This window comes from Amyelois transitella, chromosome 9 (assembly GCF_032362555.1).
Source record: "Amyelois transitella isolate CPQ chromosome 9, ilAmyTran1.1, whole genome shotgun sequence".
NCBI lineage: Eukaryota > Metazoa > Arthropoda > Insecta > Lepidoptera > Pyralidae > Amyelois > Amyelois transitella.
Window position 1 is genome coordinate 1,092,065 of NC_083512.1, and position 20,438 is coordinate 1,112,502.

A 20,438-nucleotide genomic window follows, 5' to 3' on the forward strand; every position below is an offset into this window, starting at 1 on the left:
TGTTTCCATTACCGTGTCAGATACTCAATGCTTTGGGGACATTTAAATTTTTAAACTTAATACAATATTTATTTCGTGAAGTGGAGGGAAAGTGTGTTTATTTTCCTCGCCATGAAATTTTTATTACGGAGGAGTTTGATAGAATTACTGGTGGGTTGTAATAGTTGTTATAATTTGCGAGTTAAGACTTTATTAGTTTGATATTTATCACGAGTGCAACTAAGCAAACAGCCGATTGCAACCTCAAGTTTACTTGATTATTATCCTACATCAAGAACTTCATTTTAAAAACATAATAAACATGAGCTACTCTGACAAATTTGCCACAAAAACCTGACATCCCACCAGCTGAAAACATGTTCCCTAACAAATCTGCGACATCGCACAAACAAAACTAAATCACAATCGTACAAATTGTCGCGCTTTATCTCGCAAAAGTACTTAAGCCGAACAAAGGCGACAACTGATAAACTGACAGCGAGCGACCAACTAAAAAAGGCACTAACATCCCGACACGAAATAAAAGGGTGCCGTGAACGAAAACAGAAAACGTACACATTCGGAAAAGCATGGAAGCAACGGAAGGTTTTACAACTTCCGTTGACAAGATGGCCGTTCATTCAGCGCGGACGGAAACTGCGGCGCAGCCCTGCTACACGATAAAACACGCACTCCGATTGTGGCAACCCTATTTTTGCTGCCAATCGAATATCAACTCTGTCGCTTTGAAAATACGATTGAATTTTATCTGTAATGTTAAATGTTTCGCCGTCAAAAGGAAAGCAATGAGAGTCGTTGGCTTCAAGTGGGATCGGTTATTTCTCCCATCGGGTATGATGTAAGGTTTTCCGCTGTCGATGATAACACGGTAATGGCGCCCTTTTGCCCTTTCATCGCGGCAAATGGGCACTGGTGGAGCGGGGAACGCAATCCAGGACATTCTTTATTGAAATAAAGGAGTGCACGATGCAGATAACGACTATGATACGTTTTGTCGCGAGTGCGATAAAGTAATCGTTGTATTTCATGGGTTTCAAGCTAGTGTTATTGTTTGTGATACATACATACATAAACCAGGCCTTTTTCCCGGGGGGGTAGGCAGAGACCACACCTTTCCACTTGCCACGATACCTGCATAATTCTGTCGCTTCATCCACATTCAAAGGTCTCTTTATGCAAGCTCGTCAATTTCGGGTACTCTTGACCAGACCTTTTGCTAGAACGTCTCCGAATTGATCAAGGTACGTTCGTCTTTTTGTTACCGCTTCTTCTGCACTGACGCCTTGGAAGCGGCAGTAAACTTAGTTTTTAAGTAATTTATTTGACGTCAACCAAGTGTTACAACCAATGTTAAACCATACGACAATTATTAAGCGATATAATAGTATCCTATAATAATGAATAAAAAATTTTGAATTTTGAATTTTTTTTGAATTTTTGAAACTGTCATTTACACTTCCTTTGTATATTTGCTTAGTCAACCTGTTTTCATATCTTTTGAATCAGTCAGATTTTTTGGTATAATTTTGATGTCGAAAAAAAATCAGTGTGATAATGAAAATATTTTTTTTAAGTATTTTAAATACCTTAAACATCTCAACTAAGAGAATATTCACTTCCCGAGTCCATCAGGACATCTCCAAGTCGTTCTAGTTTCAAATCACGGGTTTACTGGTTTCTCTTGAGTCGCGAGGGTATTTAATATCTACCTATAACCCTTTTCACTCATTTCGGTAATCGCTGCACCTATAATGTATATTGTTTATTTATTGTAGTTTTTATGTATGTTTATTATAATTATTTTATTTTATATTTTTGTGTAGGTATAAATATATTTATTTAGTTTGACCCCACATAAAGTTCTCCGTCAGAAGTCGTAAGTCCGCTAATTGTGCTATAGATTTGTATTTTTTGCAATGAAGTTTCGACTTACTTTGACTTAAGGTCCTATGTCCCCTAGCTGGGGCAGAGGGCATCCACAGTGCGTCGCCATCCCGCTCGGTCTTGAGCTTCGCGTTTTATTTCGCTCCAAGTCTTCCCTAGATTCTTCACCTCTGCGATGATTGTCCGCAGGTCTGTTTAGGGCGGCCACGTTTACGCTTTCCTTGGGGATTCCAGTCTAGGGCTTGCCTCGGTATGTGTTCGGGGTCCCTTCGGAGCGTATGGCCGATCCTGTTCCATTTGCGGCGTTTGATCTGCTGGTCGATCGGAGTCTCACCGCAGCGTTCCCACAGGTCAACGTTGGAGATTTTCTCAGGCCAGTAAACACCGAGAATACGGCGAAGACAGCGGTTAAATTTTAATGAAGTTTTAATAAATAAATAAATATTTTTAGCCTTCACCATTTCTCTGGTCGTATAAAAACATAAGCGAGTTTCATTTCATTAATATTTTTTTAAATAAAAATTTCAGAGCCTACTTGATTTTATTAATACCGTACACAATTAACATTTCTAATGTATTTTGTTCATTGTAAATAATTTATTCAAAATGTCCAGTGATTACTTCTTCAAGAAATGGAAAACTACTTTAGCTCGCTTGGATGAAATAGTGGAAATTGATAGCTTTTTACAGGCATGTGATTGTCAATTGTAACTCAATGTTGGTTTGGTCATGTTGAGAGAATATAATGGAAAGATGATGCCAAGTTTAACATAACTTATTTATGTATTCTGATAGAAACATTTGGTACAGGAACCCCGTAAATACTTGTAGTTTGATTTGAACCTAAATTAAATTAACAATACACTCTGTACATCAATTTATTTAAAATTGCCAGCCCATATAAGTATCGTGTAAATTAATTCATCATAACAATGTATTCTCTCGTTATCCATGGAAAAGAGTGGTCCTATCCTTTTTTCTTTTGGTGCCGAGAACCACACGGCAACTTTAATATTTTAATAAATGTAAAAAGGTGTAAGTTTTCATCATCTCAATTCCGAACGCGGCCTATCAGTCTTTTCAAGGCTGTTGACTCTATCTACCCCGCAAGGGTTATAGACGTGATAATATGTATGTATGTAAGTTAGTTTATTTTCTTTCCAGGAATCGAAAGCTTACGACAAAACGCTCTGCGGAGCCTCTGAGAGATTGTCCGGGATACTAGCCCGGTACATCGTAGTATTCAACGAAGCATTAGATTGTAAGCAACACAATGCTCAAGTCCAGAAAATACCATTCATGGAAAATGTTGTACATGCCGTGTCTGAAAGGTGAATTGTTAATATTGAGAACTAGCTGTGCCCGCGACTTCGTCCGCGTGGAATAGTTATTTTGGTCATCATTGAAGCCCTCAAGGATGAGAATAGTTTTCCCCGTTTTTTTTTTCACATTTTCCATTGCTTCTTCGCTCCTTAAAGTTGCAGCGTGATGTTATATAGCCTAAAGCCTTCCTCGATAAATGGTCTATTCAACACGAAAATATTTTTTCAATTCGAACCAGTAGTTCCTGAGATTAGCGCGTTAAAACAAACAAACTCTTCAGCTTTAAAATATTAGTATAGATATCCAAAAAAAAGTATCCTATATTATTCCTAAAGGTATATTTCTTTAGCACACACATAGTTCTGGTAAAGTCAGATACAATAGAGTATCAGAATGTTTTATGTAATTACATGACTTACTCCTAGATTGTCATAAGCTGACTACGCCTTTACATACATAGAATCACACCTCTTTACCGGAGGGATATGCAGAAAACATGCCTATTTTTTTTTAAATTACACAGATTGAGTTAGCCTCGAAGTAAGTTTTGAAACTTGTGTTACGAGATACCAACTCAACGATATTACATTTTATAATAAATACTTACATAGATAAACATCCAAGACTCAAGCCAATCAGAGAAAGTTCGTTTCTCATCATGCCCTAGCCGGGATTCGAACCCGGGACCTCCGGTGGCACAGACAAGCGCACTACCGCTGCACCACAGAACGCCTATTAACGAATATAACGCCAGGATGATGATGATTAGGGATTCTGAATAAAGTTAAAATAAGATTGCATTACCTACAGCCAAATTCAGCACGTACGAAATACTAACCATAGAAATAAGTACTGTATTGTCTTAGATTTTAGGAAGAGAAAATAAAGATTTTTATTATTATTATTATTTATTCCAATACCTACACATAAAAATTACCTCATTGCTTCTGATCCCAGGATCTTAGAACTCAAGCATGAACTCCGAAAACTTGATGGCAGCAACTACCAGTTCCTAGCTAACGGTATGAAAACCCACAGAGTTACTCCGAACGATGTTGAATTCATTGGCGTGCCTGATGAAACTCCAAGGTCAGAAGTATTGGATGATAAACTGAAGGAAATATTCAAAGCTGTGAAGGAAGAAAAAGAAAGGATTAGACTTGGTGAGAAACAAGACATTCAGGTCATGATTTAGATTTAAGAGATCTATATTTGTAAATTGACGACCGGTGAAAATGCTGCAGTGCAGTTTGTTTCGCCACCTTCGTCTACGCATGCGCTTTGGAAGCGGTAGTAATTATAATTAGATTTAAGTAATGTGACGTCTATAAGTATCACTTATAGACGTCACATTACTTATATCCAATTTTGAAAATAAATCTATTCTATTCAGAAGATATTAGGATATAAATAAAAATATTATTTTAAGAACGAAATCCTAGTTAAGCAGATAGGTAAAAACACAGTGTGTGCACTAAAAACTGTTTCTGTTTTGGCGCATATTGTAAAAGTCAATTAACGGAACTGCTTTATAATTTTTGATTCTATCACTACATACATACATACCTACATATGGTCACGTCTATATCCCTTGTGGGGTAGACAAAGCCAACAGTCTTGAAAAGACTGATAGGCCACGCACAGCTTTTTGGCTTAATGATAGAATAATTAATCTTAATCTATCACTACACTTTGTATAATTTTCAATTATAAAACTAAGTCATCCAGTTTGAGGTGGCCTTTGGGTCTAATGACTGATGACTCTGGCTAACCCCTGATGACCCCATAAGGGATAAAGCTATTGTATGTATGAACAAACTGTCTATTTTTATAATTTAGAACATGAAAAAGAAAAACTAAATGAAGAAAATAAAGAAGAAATAAATTGTTGGTGGGACGCTGACGATGAAGAAGAGGAAGACATCAAAATGGAAGAGGTAAAAGAAAAATTAACTGAAGAAGAACTCAAAATTAGAGAAATGGCCGCTTTGATAAAAGCGCATGAAAGATCCAGGTGATAAAAATATATTTACCTGATTATTTCTCGGTACAGTATATGAAACACATACGTACATACAATCACGTTTTTATACCGCTTTCGTTAATTATTTGCCCAATTTTTTTTTCTTAAAACATACGGTTAGACATTTACACAGAGCCAACAGTATCGCAAAGACTTAAAGGACGTTCAGCTAATTGAGATTCAAATAGTGACAGGTTGCTAGCCCGTCGCCTAAAAGAAGAATCCTAAGTTAATGACATCCATGGGAAAGAAACGGTGTGGTCTTATTCTGAAGTTCCAGAAACCACAGGGCATATCTAATGGATGAACGATAATTTGAAAGACACTGAAGCAGGCAACCAAGCTTGCAAACAAACCAACCAACTTTAAACTTACCAAGTGTGGCACATTTAATATACAATTTAAATAGGCAGCATTTAGCGGCTTTTTTTTTTAATTTTCCAGCGGACCTGACATTTAAAGCCTATATAATAAATTTTTCACAAATCAGAAATGAGTTTGCGTATAATAGTGATAAAGATAAATCTGCCCATTGTAATCTTGATTTGCAATAAAAACCCAGGTCTTGGCTAAGGCTACGACTCATCCCATATAAGAATAATCTTCTTAAACGGACACACATAGCGTCATAAGATAATACTATGTTTCAGACAATGTATACGTATGAGGACAAAAACTAAACAGCAAAGAGCTAGGTGGGTGAAGGAGCTGAATGGAACCCTGCCACCACCAGCAAGAGTGGAACTGAGGGAAAGAGCAGCAAATCTTATTCAGATGGCAACAAGGTTCACTTTTAATAATCTCAGTGCGATTTCGACTTGCATTGTTTTTAGACAAATTTTCATTGTTGTTTACTTAGAAGACAATAGGATCGTACACGTACTGCAAATCTTAAATGTATGCTTATTGAAATAGTACATAAAGGTATTAACTATTTCCAAATAAAATTTCAAATAACTTCTTCAGAGTAATTTGAAAACTTTTACAGTATTCCAATGAAAACTTTTATTCCATGCACATTATTGCCTTTTGACAAATTTTATTAAAAGTTAACGAGTTGGTAAATTAATTAGATCAAGTTGATGCTATGCAGGGATTGTACAATTTGTAAAAGATATTTTAGTTTGTAATCTTTTTTTACTATTTTTTTTTAGTTTATACCTAATCATTGTTATTAAGATTACATTATAAATGGAACTGAATTTAAGAGAGAAAAAAAATTGATTAAATTATTTTTGATCATTTTAGAATATATTTTAAACAGAAAAGGACAAATATTGACCAGTGTCATCGCGACGAACTTCTAGGTGTACAGTATTGTGAACCGCCGAAAATGAAGGCCAAAGCCGGTTCTAACGAGGTAAGAAATGATTTTACAAAACACGAATAAATAAGAAGTAATAATAGTGATAAAAATTAAATAGATGAATGAATTATCTATAACACAAAAATAAATGTTGCAAACTTTAGCTAAGAATGCGATGAAAGCTACATATAGAGGCAAAACAATGAATTAAAGCTAGACAACTTATACTTCTTTTTAGCTCAAATATTATTGGACAGAAATGCGTAAGAAATATATGAAACATAGGAGAATTTCGTTCGAAAATCTAAAGCAAAAGTACTCAACAGAGGTCACTGCTGAATTAAAAGAATATTACAGAGATGTTATCAGAGATTGGTTTTATTCCTGGTAAGATAGAATTATAAATTATATATTTATAAGCATGTTATTCTATTTTGCAATCAAGGACATGCTCATTCAAACACCCCATTTTTATGTTTAGGTTTCAGGAAATCCAGTATTTCCATGATATACCGAAAGAAACTGATGGCGGCATTGTCCCTATTATTAAAGACGAGATTCCATCTCCTGTTGTTTGGCTTGAAGAACATAAGAAAGCTTTAGAACAACAAAAAGCAAACAAAGGAAAATCTGCTCAAGAGGTATAGTCGTATACTTAATAGACATAGAAAATATTAACAGAATTTGTGTAGACAGTATAGTTTGTGTGTAGCCTAGCTTTCTGCATCAAGATATTTAAAAAGATAACCCAATTTGCCAGTGTTAAGTCAATAATAGGTTTACTTATTTTTATTTAACATACGAGTATCTTTTTCTCAAATAGTTAAAGTTCGCGAAACAAGAAGCAAAACGGGAGCAGATGTTGCAAAAGCGAGAAGAACAAATGAAATTGAAGTTACAAGCGCAAATGATGAAGAAGTTGCTGAAAAACCCCAACCAACATCCGGGATATCATTATCCTATATCTCAAAAACTTACACATATTGTTGAGGTATTTTCCATTGATAATGTTTTTAAATTGAATCATATAAAAGAAAATAATACGTCATATATACTTTACTCTACAGGCAATGGAAGAATATCATAAATACTGGGACGAACTTGACGACACAGAAGTAAAAACTGTTAAAGAGAAATTTATAAAAGATCTGGACGTTTCTGATGCTTGTAAAGAAGTGAAGATTGAAGTATCTAACTATGTTTATGAAGATATGACGTACGTATTAGTTAAAAAGGACAACAAAGTTATTCAACTTATAAGAAACAAAATGAAATTTATGATACTTAAAACGTGTCAACGATTTGCTCTAAAGATAAAGATTTAAATCTCTTTGTTTAAATGATTAGTACAGTAAGTAACATATCATTTACAACAGGGAAGAGCTGAAACTGCTTAAGACAGCATTAAAAACAGATTATTTGAATATGGGTGAGAAAATGCTGGAACCTTTGAAAGAAAAGTCAAAAAAGAAACGAAAAAAGAAAAAAAAACTACAAGCAACAATCAGTGAACACATTTATGAGCAACTTCAAGTAAGATTTTTTTTTAAATAATTAATGCCTATATTATTAAACGTATTGTGATTTAAAAAAGAGACAAATAATTAAGTCAAACTCTTGTGCTTGTACTAAAGAACTAGATGGCATTGATGATGATAAGGAGAGCTACACTTACATTTTTACTATTACTGTTTGAACCATTTTTGGTGGAATCTATTGTAACTTGCATGAGGTCTTTATCAAAATTGTCTTCTTCACTTCAACAATTGCAACATTATCTTCGTTTCTTTCTTTTGCTTTTGTCTTCTAAGATACTGATCATTTACTTTAGCCAATATTTGAAACAAGAAAATTCTTCAATTTAGCTAATACGAAGACACTGCGACCAGTAACACAAATTTCCACTGTTCACAGAAATTGGCCATGGAAGACATACTCAAAGAGTATAAACGCACTTCTCTGGAGGACTTCTTGGGAGATCACAATTTGGTTGGGGACGATATTCGTTGCAACTACGGGTGAGTATTCATACATTATGCTGATTCGAGTTCAATTCTCGGAAATGTCAGATTAATTTTATAATAACAAATTGGTAAAATGGTTACAATATACATACATACATACATATAATCACGTCTATATCCCTTGTGGGGTAGACAGAGCCAACAGTCTTATAAAGACTGATAGGTAGGCCACGTTCAGATATTTGGCTTTAAGATTTTTTTAATATGTTATCATAAGTGCCGTGTGGTTTCCGGCACCAATACAAAAAAGAATAGAACCACTCCATCTCTTTCCCATGGATTTCGTAAAAGGCGACTAAGGGATAGGCTTACAAACTTTGGATTCGTTTTTAAGCACACCTGTCACTATTTGAATCTCAATTCTATCATTAAGCCAAATAGCCAAATATCCACTATTCAGTCATTTCAAGACTGTTGGCTCTGTCTACCCCGCAAGGGACATAGACGTGACCATATGTATGTATGTTAACATAACATTATACTCCAGCCAAGCTCTCCCGTTCGCTGGTGAAACTAGAAGCGTGTGGTGGGAGCGTTGTCGGGAAGTCATCCGTGGAAAAAGGAAGGTTCTCATTGTTGGGCCGAAGGGTAGCGCGAAGACCATACTGGTCCATGCGCTTGCATCTCTGAATGGTAAGCTAATGTTCCGCCATGACCAAAACGATACATACATACATATGGTCACGTCTATATTCCTTGCGGGGTAGACAGAGCCAAAAGTCTTGAAAAGACTGAATGGCCACGTTCAGCTATTTGACCAAAAGGATTTTATAACCAAACTAGCTGTGCCCGCGACTAGGTCCGCGTGGAATAGTTATTTTGGGCATCATTGAAGGATGAATAATTTTGCCCCGTTTTTTTTTCTCATTTTCCATTATTTCTTCGCTCCTTATAATTGCAAAAATTCTTTTTGTATTGAATAGAACATTTATCGAGGAAGGCTTTAGGCTATATAACATGACGCTGCAACTTTTGGGAGCGAAGAAATAATGGAATATTCGAAAAAAAAAAAAAAAAAGAAGATTATTCATCCTTGAGGGCTTCAATGATGCCCAAAATAACTATTCCACGCGGACAAAGTCGCGGGCACAGCTAGTATTGTATACATGCGAACATAGATATTATCTCTTACGAGAGAGACTGTTCAAACTTCTATGAATTTCATTTTCAAACATTCAACCTCTTTGTGTTACTATTTGTTTGTTGCTAGCCAAGTGCTGGCCAGTTATAAAAACAATACTTTATTTTTTATTTGATGGAATGCTAGTGAAAAAATTCGAATTTTTTTGACATCTAAACAAAACAAATTTAATGAGTGCATGTTTTTAAGAATTAAATCCTGTCTTAGTTAATTTTTATCTAACCAATAATTGTGATAATCAGTGCAAATATACCAACATTGAATTTCTTAACCACAAATATCAGTTTCATTTTTCCAGTTCAAACATTTCACCATAAACAGAGACAGAGCCAAAAATCTCGGAAAAGACTACAAGGTTATAATAATGTGAAATTATATATTTTTCAGATGCAGCACTATTTGAAATAGACCCGTGTAAGATGCCAGGTATTCTGATATCGGCCGTTTACCTACAATCACTGGTGGCGACCATCACGAAATGTGCCCAAGTGGTACAACCTTCGGTCATTTATATAAGGAATGTTCACCGATTATATTATATTAAGGTAGGAAAGCGATATACATACATACATACATAAAATCACGTCTATATCCCTTGCGGGGTAGACAGAGCCAACAGTCTTGTAAAGACTGATAGGCCACGTTCAGTTATTTGGCTTTAAGATAGAATTGAGATTCAAATTGTGACAGGTTGCTAGCCCATCGCCTAAAAAAGAATACCAAGTATGTAAGCATATCCCTTAGTCGCCGTTTACGACATCCATGGGAAAGAGATGGAGTGGCGCCATTCTTTTTTGTATTGGTGCCGGGAACCACACGGCGACAAGTGGTCCAACCTTCGGTCATTTATATAAGGAATGTTCACCGATTATAAGTATTATATTAAGGTAGGAAAGCGCTGTTTCAACATATACATTAATACATACAATTACGTCTACATCCCTTGCGAGGCAGACGTTCAACTGTTTGGCTTGATTAAAATAGTGACAGGTTGCTAGCCCATCGCCTAAAAATCGTCCTTAGTCGCCTTTTACGACGTCCATGCTTTAATCTCACCCTTTATCTATCACTTACTAATAGACAGCGAACAGCCTTAACTTTAGGTCTAGAGAATTGAAATTTGACATGTAGATTCCTTATATGGTCTAGGGTTGCAATAAGAGAGGATTTCCCGAAATTCCCACGGGAAATTACGGGAATTAACGGGATTTTTCTATAGACGGGGTGGAGTTGTGGGCGACCTTATGTTACTATGTCTATCAACAATTGTAATAATTGTGTATGTTTATTTATTCTTTATTTTGTACGTTGTAGGTACGTAATGCTAATTAAACAAATTCGGTTAAGCAGAGAACCTTTGTGTGTTTGCAGACTCCCACAGAAATCGCCGATATAAATATCAGCTTACTGAACCACTATTTAGTGAAGAAGTTGTGTAAAAGATTCAACAAGACTGACAAAGTTACTGTAATAGGTTAGTAATGTTCAGTTCTTCAGAATGACGCAGTCAACTAAGAATCCACAATGTTATTTTCATCTGAACATAATGAACCTACTTTTCACACAAAATATATGATAAAACAATGAAAATCGAAGAGCTAACATAATTAAGTGGACTCACTCTTAATGGTACTCCAAGGCCCCTATTTTTTAAATTGTTTTTTGCCTTTTACCTACATACATAATATCACGCCTTTTTCCCGGAGGGGTAGGCAGAGACTACATCTTTCCACTTGCCACGATCTCAGCACACTTCTTTCGCTCCATCCACATTCATAACTCTCTTCATGTCAGCTCGGCGGCTTCTGATACTCTTGACCTGACCCTTTACCAGGACGTCCTTAATTAGATCAAGATACGTCTAGGCCTTCCCACTCCGACCTTTCCCTCCACACTCTCCTTGTATATTTGCTTAGTCAACCTGCTTTTTTTTGCCTTTTATTAAAAACGATATTTTTTTTTTTATACAGGCACTTGCGTAGAACCCTGGCTGGCCAAGACCAAACTTGTGAAACAATTTCCTGTGACTGTTCTTGTTCCAGACACATCATATGCTACTGTCTACAATATCTTGTATGACTGGGTGACAAAGTTAGTATTTTGTAGAAGCTAACCTATGTTTCATCTTAGGTATTGCATTAGGTTTGTTTGGAGCACATATTGCAGTCATATTGAAGACCTAGACGAACGTATCTTGATCAAATTAAGGACGTCCTGGTAAAGGGTCGGGTCAAAAGTACCCGAAACCGCCGAGCTTGCACGAAGAGAGTTATGAATGTGGATGAAGCGAAGGAAATATGCAGAGATCGTGGCAAGTGGAAAGAGGTAGTCTCTGCCTACCCCTCCGGGAAAGAGGCGTGATTTTATGTATGTATGTATGTATTGCAGTCATAAAGAAATTAAGTCGTAAAAGGCGACTAAGGGCTATCCCTTAGGCTTGTCCCTTATCTAACATAGGCTAAGCGTATGCTTATATATTTGGGATTCCTCTTTTAGGCGATGCCCTAGCAACCTGGCACTATTTGAATCTCAATTCTATCATTAAGCCAGACAGCTGAACGTGGCCTTTCAGTCTTTTAAAGACTGTTGGCTTTTCTTCCTTTTGTCATCTTGAAATGGAATGGTCCTATTCTTTTTCTGTTTAGGTCGGGAACCACACGGCACTGTCGATGCCAGTGTCGACATTTTAATGACAAAAATCATATTTTCCCACTCAATATTCTATCTACATAAATATCTCATTCGTATCATATATTTAAAACCACTTGTTTCAGCCGTGTGGTTCCTGGCACCAAAAAATAATAGGACCACTCCATCTCTTTCCCATGGATGTCGTAAAAGGCGACTAAAGGATACTTCTTTAGGCGATGGGCTACCAACCTGTCACTATTTGAATCTCAATTCTATCATTAAGCCAAATAGCTGAACGTGGCCATTCAGTCTTTTCAAGACTGTTGGGTCTATCTACCCCGCAAGGGATATAGACGTGACCATATGTATATTGATGTATGCACTTGTTTCAGTGACCACAGTGTTCCCAATGATCTAAACATTCAATGCCTGGCCCGTGCGCTGCAAGGGTACAGTTTTGGTTACATCAAAGAGTGCCTGAAAAATTTCTTATCTCCTGAAAGGATTGTACAGTAAGATATAACATTAAACGTAACATAACATATAATCACGTCGATATCCCCTGCGGGGCAGACAGAGCCTACAGTCATCAAAAGACTGAAAGGTCACGTTCAGCTGTTTGGATATGTTACAGTAAGGCAACTTTTCTTTTTTGTCCTGTTCTGGCCATATACATTTATAAAGATAGATAGCTTTATTCACTATCACATTACATTTGTTGGTAACATACATAATTAATCATAATAACAAAGGTGATTGTGTGTGTATGTATGTAAAACGAGCAAAGATGGACAGTAAAAAGGTCCAGACTCAGCATAATTTATTTAAAACTTTATTGCACAAAAAAATGTACAAAAGGCGGACTTAATGCCGTTTGGCATTCCCTGCCAGTAATCAGCTGACCGAACAGAAAAAACTTTAAGTTGGTGGTGCGATAAAGTGCTCATGCATACCTACTGAAAAATACATCATAATGTCGCAGATGTAGACAAGGCGACGCTCACGAATCTGCCAGAACCTTTCGAGAACTCAGCGAAGCGACACAAAGATTATTACAACTTTTTTCGGACAATTATAAATATATACAGGACAAATTACACTGCTTGAGTTAGCCTCGAAGTAAGTTCGAGACTTGTGTTACGACTATATTTTATTATAAATACTTATGTAGATAAACATCCAAGACCCAGGCCAATCGGAGAAAGTTCGTTTCTCGTCATGCCCTGGCCGGGATTCGAACCCGGGACCCCCGGTGTCGCAGGCAACCGCACTACCGCTGCGCCACAGAGGCCGTCAAAGAGTCAAACTTCATCTTTCCAATTGCCACGATTACAGCAAGCGTAATTCTTTTGTTTTATCAACCTTTAAGTATCAATCTTTTGTCAGCTCATCGGTAACCCACCTCTCTCTCATCTTTGCGCGTTCACCAGTTGCACCCTCGATCATAGTGCTTCGGGGCTTGAAGTCCGTTAAACCCGCCATATATGGCAAGAAATAATTACTATTGCTTTTCAAATCAAACATCTTTATTGTGAAACACAGGTAAAAAATAAGGTCAACAATAAAATTATAGGTATCACTGTGTCCTGCCCATATGGACGTACAATATTTCCTTTATAATATGATTAAAGATCAATTAATTAGTAATACAAATCAAAATAAGCACTTCAGATTGTATATTACAGGGCTAAAGATAAACCTTTTGTTACACAGCATTGGAGCCCACGGATTGAAACCTGTTGATGTGTACAACTTTATACTGGATGATAACAGAGAAACGAAAGTTGTAAGTTCTACTTCTTGCCATCTCTAGAACTGAATATACATTACATTTTTAAAATTTTATATGATTGTATATAATTGGTATAATGATATTATTGAGTTTAGATAGTGTCAGGTTGTTAAAATAAACATTTTATCTCTATAAACCCTTAACTGACTCTTACAACATACATAATTAATGATACAATTTAACTTTGTAAGTATTTTTCAATCAAGTTATTTGTTAATATTCTGACAGGATTACTCGAAATATATGAAATGGTATATGAACAAGACAGCATGGGGTATGAAAGAGAAAAAACACCAGCAAGAACAGCTGCAGTTCAAAGCTGCCTTGGACAAGTATGCGGAGGCAATGAAGAAGAAGAAATCAAAAGGTGGCGTAAAGACTGCTTCTTCAAAATAAAAGTTTATAAATTACTAAATATAAACATAATTATAATACTCACTTAATTTATTTTGTCACAAAATATATAAAACTAGCTGTGCCCGCGACTTCGTCCGCGAGGAATACCTAGTTATTTTGGGCATCATTGAAGCCCTCGAGAATGAATAATTTTCCCCGTTTCTTTCATATTTTCCATTATTTCTTCGCTCCTAAAAATTGCAGCGTGATGTTATATAGCTTAATGCCTTCCTCGATAAATGGTCTATTCAATACAAAAAGATTTTTTCAATTCAAACCAGAAGTTCATGTGATTAGCGCGTTCAAACAAACAAACAACCAAACAAACTCTTCAGCTTTATAATATTAAGTAGTATAGATATGTATAAAAGTCTAAGTCTTGAAAATACAGAAAAGCTTTGTTCAGCTGTTCGGTTTAAGAGCGAATTGAGATTCGACAAATAGTGACAGGTTGCTAGCCTACGCCTACAAGAAGAGTCATAAGTTTATTAGCTATTCCCTTAGTCGCCTTTTACACCATCCATGGGAGAGGTAACGAGTAGCTCTATGTAAAGTAATGGCATATACAAACAAAAGGTATTTTATTTATTTTACTGTCCATAATAAAGATCAGAAATAAAAAAGAAATCACACAAAATACATCATTCATTATACAAAAAAAATGTCTTAAGGACTGAATTGTAATAACGACATAACTATTTATTGGTCTTAAAGTGTGACTCTTCGAAACACATCGGTCCCATTTCAATAATTAGTCATTTATTTGTCACGCAATGTCCCAAATTCCCGCCTACCATCATCGCGCACCAAATAATGCGGTATTAAAGTATTACCACAAAGCCGATGTCAGCATACAATCGCAGTACACTAAATTGCGATGTTAAATAAACACAATTTTTACGGCAACCGAAGATAAGCCTTCGTAATGGGGAACGAACAAATAAAAATGGATGAAGTGCCGATTTTATGTGAAAGGGGTGGAATGATATTTTTGAGATTTTTATCAGAGGGGTGAATGCTAACGTGTGTTTGCCAGAGCTGAGCAGGCGACTTTTATTTCTTTATTGCGAAAAAATGCTAAAATCCTCGGCGCTGTAGGGTGGCTATATGAAAGGCGGATAATAAGAGAATTTACTCTCAAAATAATTTGTCCGTTTAAGGAATTTCTACTCTCTTTGATAGGGTACTCACATACACGTTCAGTTAGCGTATTTTATAAGTATGTTAAGTACTACAAAGTAATTATTGCATTGCCGAGTATTTAAACTGGAGCTTATCGTAGCTCGTAGCGCTTCGTTTGCAAAACTGACGAGCTTGCATGAAGGGAGTTATGGATGTGTATAACGCGTAAGAATTATGCAGATATCGTGGCAAATGGAAAAATATCTCTATGCTATATGTGCAATAAACACATAGCATAATATTTCTTTCGCTTTATCCACATTTATAACTCTTTTCATGCAAGCTCATAAAGCTCTCTTCTTTTCAAAAGACTTACTAATACTAATGACTGACTTCTTTTTTTTTGGACTATGCAAACATAGTTTGCCTGAAGGGCATTCACTATTATAGCGGGACAGTTTTAGGCGAGGGCTTGACGCTCCTCCAGCTTTTTCGGCAAAAGCGCGCAAAGGGCTCTCAGGTGGACGAATCTCGGCCTTAGACTTTGCCTTTGAGTAATGCGAGCAATGCAAACTCGCGAGCGGATGCACCGCTCATAACCTTAGGGGTTCTATCTTGACTAACCTTGCCTTAAAGGCGTACGTTGCGGTACCTGGTGAACGAGCTGATACATACATACATATAATCACGTCCACATCCCTTGCGAGGTAGAGAGAGCCAACCGTCTTAAAAAGACTGATAGGCCACGTTTAGCTATTAGGCTTAATGATAGAATTGAGATTCAAATAGTGACAGGTCGCTAGTAGGTCGCCTAAAAGAAGAATCCCAAGTTTATAAGCCTAACCTTTAGTCGCCTTTTACGACATCCATGGGATAGGGATGGGGTGGTCCTATTCTTTCTTTTCTAATGGTGCCGGAAACCACACGGCACATACGGCTAACGACTGGTTCTGGAAAAAATTCAAAGATACGGTCACCCTGTTACCCACAAAGCCTACCCTTTAATAAACCGCTCCGTATTTGAAATTAATTCTCCGTTTAAATACTTCTACGTACCGCCCTAATCATTGTTTGACTTGGCAACCGCGCCATTATGCCAAAACGTTAGTACTTACCAAGGTTTAAGGTGTTTGTCGATAATTTGCTGACTCTCCATGATTGCACGGGTTTTTATTAGGATATCATTGTAGCAACATTTCTCTGTGGCTCAACGGTAGTATCCTGCCTCTGGGTCAGAAGATTTTGGGTTCGAATAAATAAATATATTCGGGACAAATGAAACAGATTGAGTCAGCCTCGAAGTAAGTTGAGACTTGTGTTACGTGATACTAACACAACGATACTATATTTTGTAATTAAATTTTCTCGTACTTTTTTCTGTGCTAGCAATAATCTGTGTAATTTTTCCATGTTATCTTTCACTCATACAGTTATAAACTTAACCAAAAATGGTTAAGATTTCCCTGTTAAAAAAAAATGTTTTTTGGGTAACAAATTTACAAAATAGTATTGGCTGATGTCATCTTTTTACCACATCTAGGTTGTAACCGACAGAGGCACTGGTAGAGGCTGGATCAATGTCATTTATTTTTCTTTTCTCATAAAAACATAAAACTATGGCGCCGAACCAAAAAGGTTAGCAGCGTGGCCGTCGCTAACATTTTCCCCCCTAGTATCCTCAAGGAGGATACTCAGTTCCTTAACCAAAAGATGCCACGCGAGCAGCTGGCCGCTTTATCACACCCGCTCCAGTCCTAACGTCGACTACTCTAACTCTACCATCTGCACCTGGGTAAACTTTTTCTATAATCCCCTTTGGCCAGGTGTTACGCGGAGATGATGGATCAACTACTAAAACTAAATCTCCAACTTTTAATTGCAACCCCTCTTGGGTCCATTTACGTCTAGGCAAGAGCTCGGGTAACGCTTCTTTAACCCACCGACTCCAAAAAAGATCCGTAAGCCGTTGCGCCATGCGCCATTGCTTCCCAAGGCACAGATCTCCATCACTAAATACTCCGGGCGAAGGTAGATTGGAGGAGCTTCCTAGTAAAAATGATTAGGCGTAAGAGCTTCTTTGCTTTTAGGGTCTACTGACACGTGTGTTAAAGGTCTGCTGTTAATAATGTTTTCTATTTCAGCGAGAAAAGTTGAAAGAACTTCAACCCGTTGAAAGATGAAACCGTATCTTTAGCTTCCCCTCGAAGACATTTTCGTAAACGCCATACATTCTCAGTGTCTGTATACTTGCATAGCTTTGTCGATTCATAAAAAGCCTGTTTAAATTGCAGCCATTCGAGCGAATCACCATGAAAATAAGGTAGATCTTTGGATGTCGCCAACCTTGTAAGAAGCTTATCGTTACTATTTTTTGATGTCGAGGCAACAATTGTATCTCGTAGCGCTTCAGTCAACTTTTGGATGTCATTCTTTCGGTTCCCTTTAAAGTTTTCATGGGAAATAGTTGAATGCGTTTCATCTAGCGGCTTGAGCGACGCGTCATATTGAGATTCTATACTCTGATCGAGCCAGGCATGCACTCTGCTGTCATGAGACATCGATTATGAAGTGACGGAACATGAAGATTTTGACCGTCTTTGCCTATCCAGAGATTCAATTTCAGCGGCCAATTTCTTATCAATTAAATCAGACTGAATAGCTTTTATTTTAGCTGCAGCTTCAGCTTTTGCACGTACAGCCTCACGTACGGCCCCCATCTCTAGAGTGGCTTTAGCTTGCGCCGCCTCCAGCTCCAACGCCCTCCGCCTTGAAAGGGATGACGACGTCCCTTTAGTGTTACCTTTTGGCATCATGCTGGTCGTCCGATTCAATTTTTTCAGATTTAACTAAAACAGGAATCTCACCACAATCCTGGCGCAACTCTTCCTTGGCACCGCGTGGTTTCCGTTTGCGCGATGTAGGGGGAGTGCGAAACATTTTACCAGCCTTTTCCAAATTCGGCTCAAGGACCACAAAATGTAACCGACAGAGGCACTGGTAGAGGCTGGATCAATGTCATTTATTTTTCTTTTAGAGTAAGATCCCAGAGCCGTAAGACACAACTTATTTTCTAAAGAATGGCTCTTTCGATTCTCAGTAGTCTTTCATGTACTTTTAATACCTGCATGTTTGTGAGACTTGCCCGGTGACACCTGCGCAGGTACCAGGCGAGAAAGGTACCTAACTAAAAATCACAGTTACTTACCTTAAATTTTTATGACTGATTTTTATATATATTTTATAGACTAGAGACCCCACTTTTCAACTCATGCCCTAAGAATAGAACGGATCCAAAAGAGATTTATGTGGCACTTGGCTCATTCGAGTGGTATCTCAAAACAAACACTGCCCTCATATAGTAGGCGAATGTCACATTTCAAAGTTGAATCTCTTACGATCCGTAGAAGTCTAATTGATCTCGCTCTTGCATGGAAATTATTAAATAATTCATTAGACTGCCCTGAATTATTAAGCAAATTTAGATTCCGGGTACCATTCAGATACCCGCGTAAAAGTATAGACCCACTCAGTCCCTGTTTTCGCAGAACTAAATTTGGTGCTAATTCACCAGTACCCAGAATGAGTAGATTAATAAATGAATTGAGCTCTGTTATGGATATAAATGCAGACCCGTTGGGTAGGGTACGGAAAGCTGCTTCCCAACACTTAGCAAAGAATTAGATTAAAGTTGTGTAAAGTTAGGCTAATTTGGTAAGATTTTTGATGCATGTCGTGTTTACCTCTAAGTGTTTGTTACATTAAGAAAGATGGTTTTTGTAAAATATTAAAACTAAGTGTGAATGTAAACAAATGTTGGTAAACCTAATAAAATAAATAAAAAAATAAAAAAAATAAATAGACTATTACTCTGAAGTCATATCAGAGAAGTCAGACGCTTTCCATGCGCCAGAACTTTTGTCAGACGCTTTAAAGCTCTATCAAAAAAAAATTAACTTAATTTATTTTTATATGTCTTACTTTCATATATGTTATTCAGATAACTATCACAAAGTTGTATTAAATCAGTCAGACAGTTTGTAATGACCAAACACCCCTTAAACACAAGAATTACTCAGCCTCGAGTATGAGCGCGATAGCACAATGCGCATGCGCGTCAGAGTAAAATATCTAATATTTGAAAAGTACTTACTGTTTTCAATTTCATATTTTTGCATATCTATTCAAATACGATGAAATTTATAATTAAAATTATAATTAATGATTTTTAAAATAATATAATATATTGCATATAAATAGGGGAAAATGAATTTTTTTGTAGCAATAGCCTTTCAAAAAGAATGATTTTTATTTTATTTAAAAAAATATATCTATTATAATAATTTCAATAAAAAAATAATTAATTATGATTAATCAATTGAATAATTATTTTATTGTCTCTTTATCATCTTCATCATCAGTTAGATTGTCGTTGCTGGCAGAATTTTCCGTAAAAATAAAATCATAAACAATTAAAAAATAGTATAGTAATAGTAAACCTATAACATATAAATATAAGTGAAAGGCGACTAAGGGATAGGCTTACAAACTTGGGATTCTTTTTTAGGCGATGGGCGAGCAACCTATCACTATTTGAATCTCAATTCTATCATTAAGCCAAATAGCTGAACGTGGCCATTTAGTCTTTTCAAGACTGTTGGCTCTGTCTACCCCGCAAGGGATATAGACGTGACCATATGTATGTAGTCTACTTTAATTTCGACACCACCGCAACGGCTTCGATGGTCCAGTGGTTAGCGCGTGAGATTGTGAAGTTGGCGGTCCGAGTTCGAGTCCCA

General features: G+C 36.7%; 1 protein-coding gene across 1 annotated transcript; it reads left to right on the forward strand.

Annotated features, from left to right (window-relative positions):
- Positions 1–2,490: 2,490 nt before the first annotated feature.
- LOC106130258 (IQ and AAA domain-containing protein 1-like) lies at positions 2,491–14,520 on the forward strand. The gene is made up of 19 exons (XM_060945903.1): positions 2,491–2,574; positions 3,049–3,215; positions 4,165–4,370; positions 5,074–5,221; positions 5,881–6,015; positions 6,479–6,590; positions 6,775–6,923; positions 7,018–7,177; positions 7,360–7,527; positions 7,604–7,752; positions 7,913–8,069; positions 8,451–8,554; positions 9,048–9,193; positions 10,089–10,246; positions 11,073–11,175; positions 11,672–11,792; positions 12,725–12,844; positions 14,046–14,118; positions 14,353–14,520. The coding sequence occupies exons 1-19, from the start codon at positions 2,491–2,493 to the stop codon at positions 14,518–14,520; spliced, it is 2,628 nt and encodes an 875-aa protein (XP_060801886.1).
- The last annotated feature ends 5,918 nt before the right edge of the window (positions 14,521–20,438 follow it).

What these genes read in the sequence shown, in the direction of transcription:
- LOC106130258 (XM_060945903.1), top strand. Translation starts at nt 2,491, where the DNA reads ATGTCCAGTGATTACTTCTTCAAGAAATGGAAAACTACTTTAGCTCGC. An exon ending in TATGTTTATGAAGATATGAC is followed by an intron (nt 7,753 to 7,912) that starts GTACGTATTAGT and finishes CATTTACAACAG; the next exon opens with GGAAGAGCTGAAACTGCTTA. An exon ending in TCTCCTGAAAGGATTGTACA is followed by an intron (nt 12,845 to 14,045) that starts GTAAGATATAAC and finishes TTTGTTACACAG; the next exon opens with CATTGGAGCCCACGGATTGA.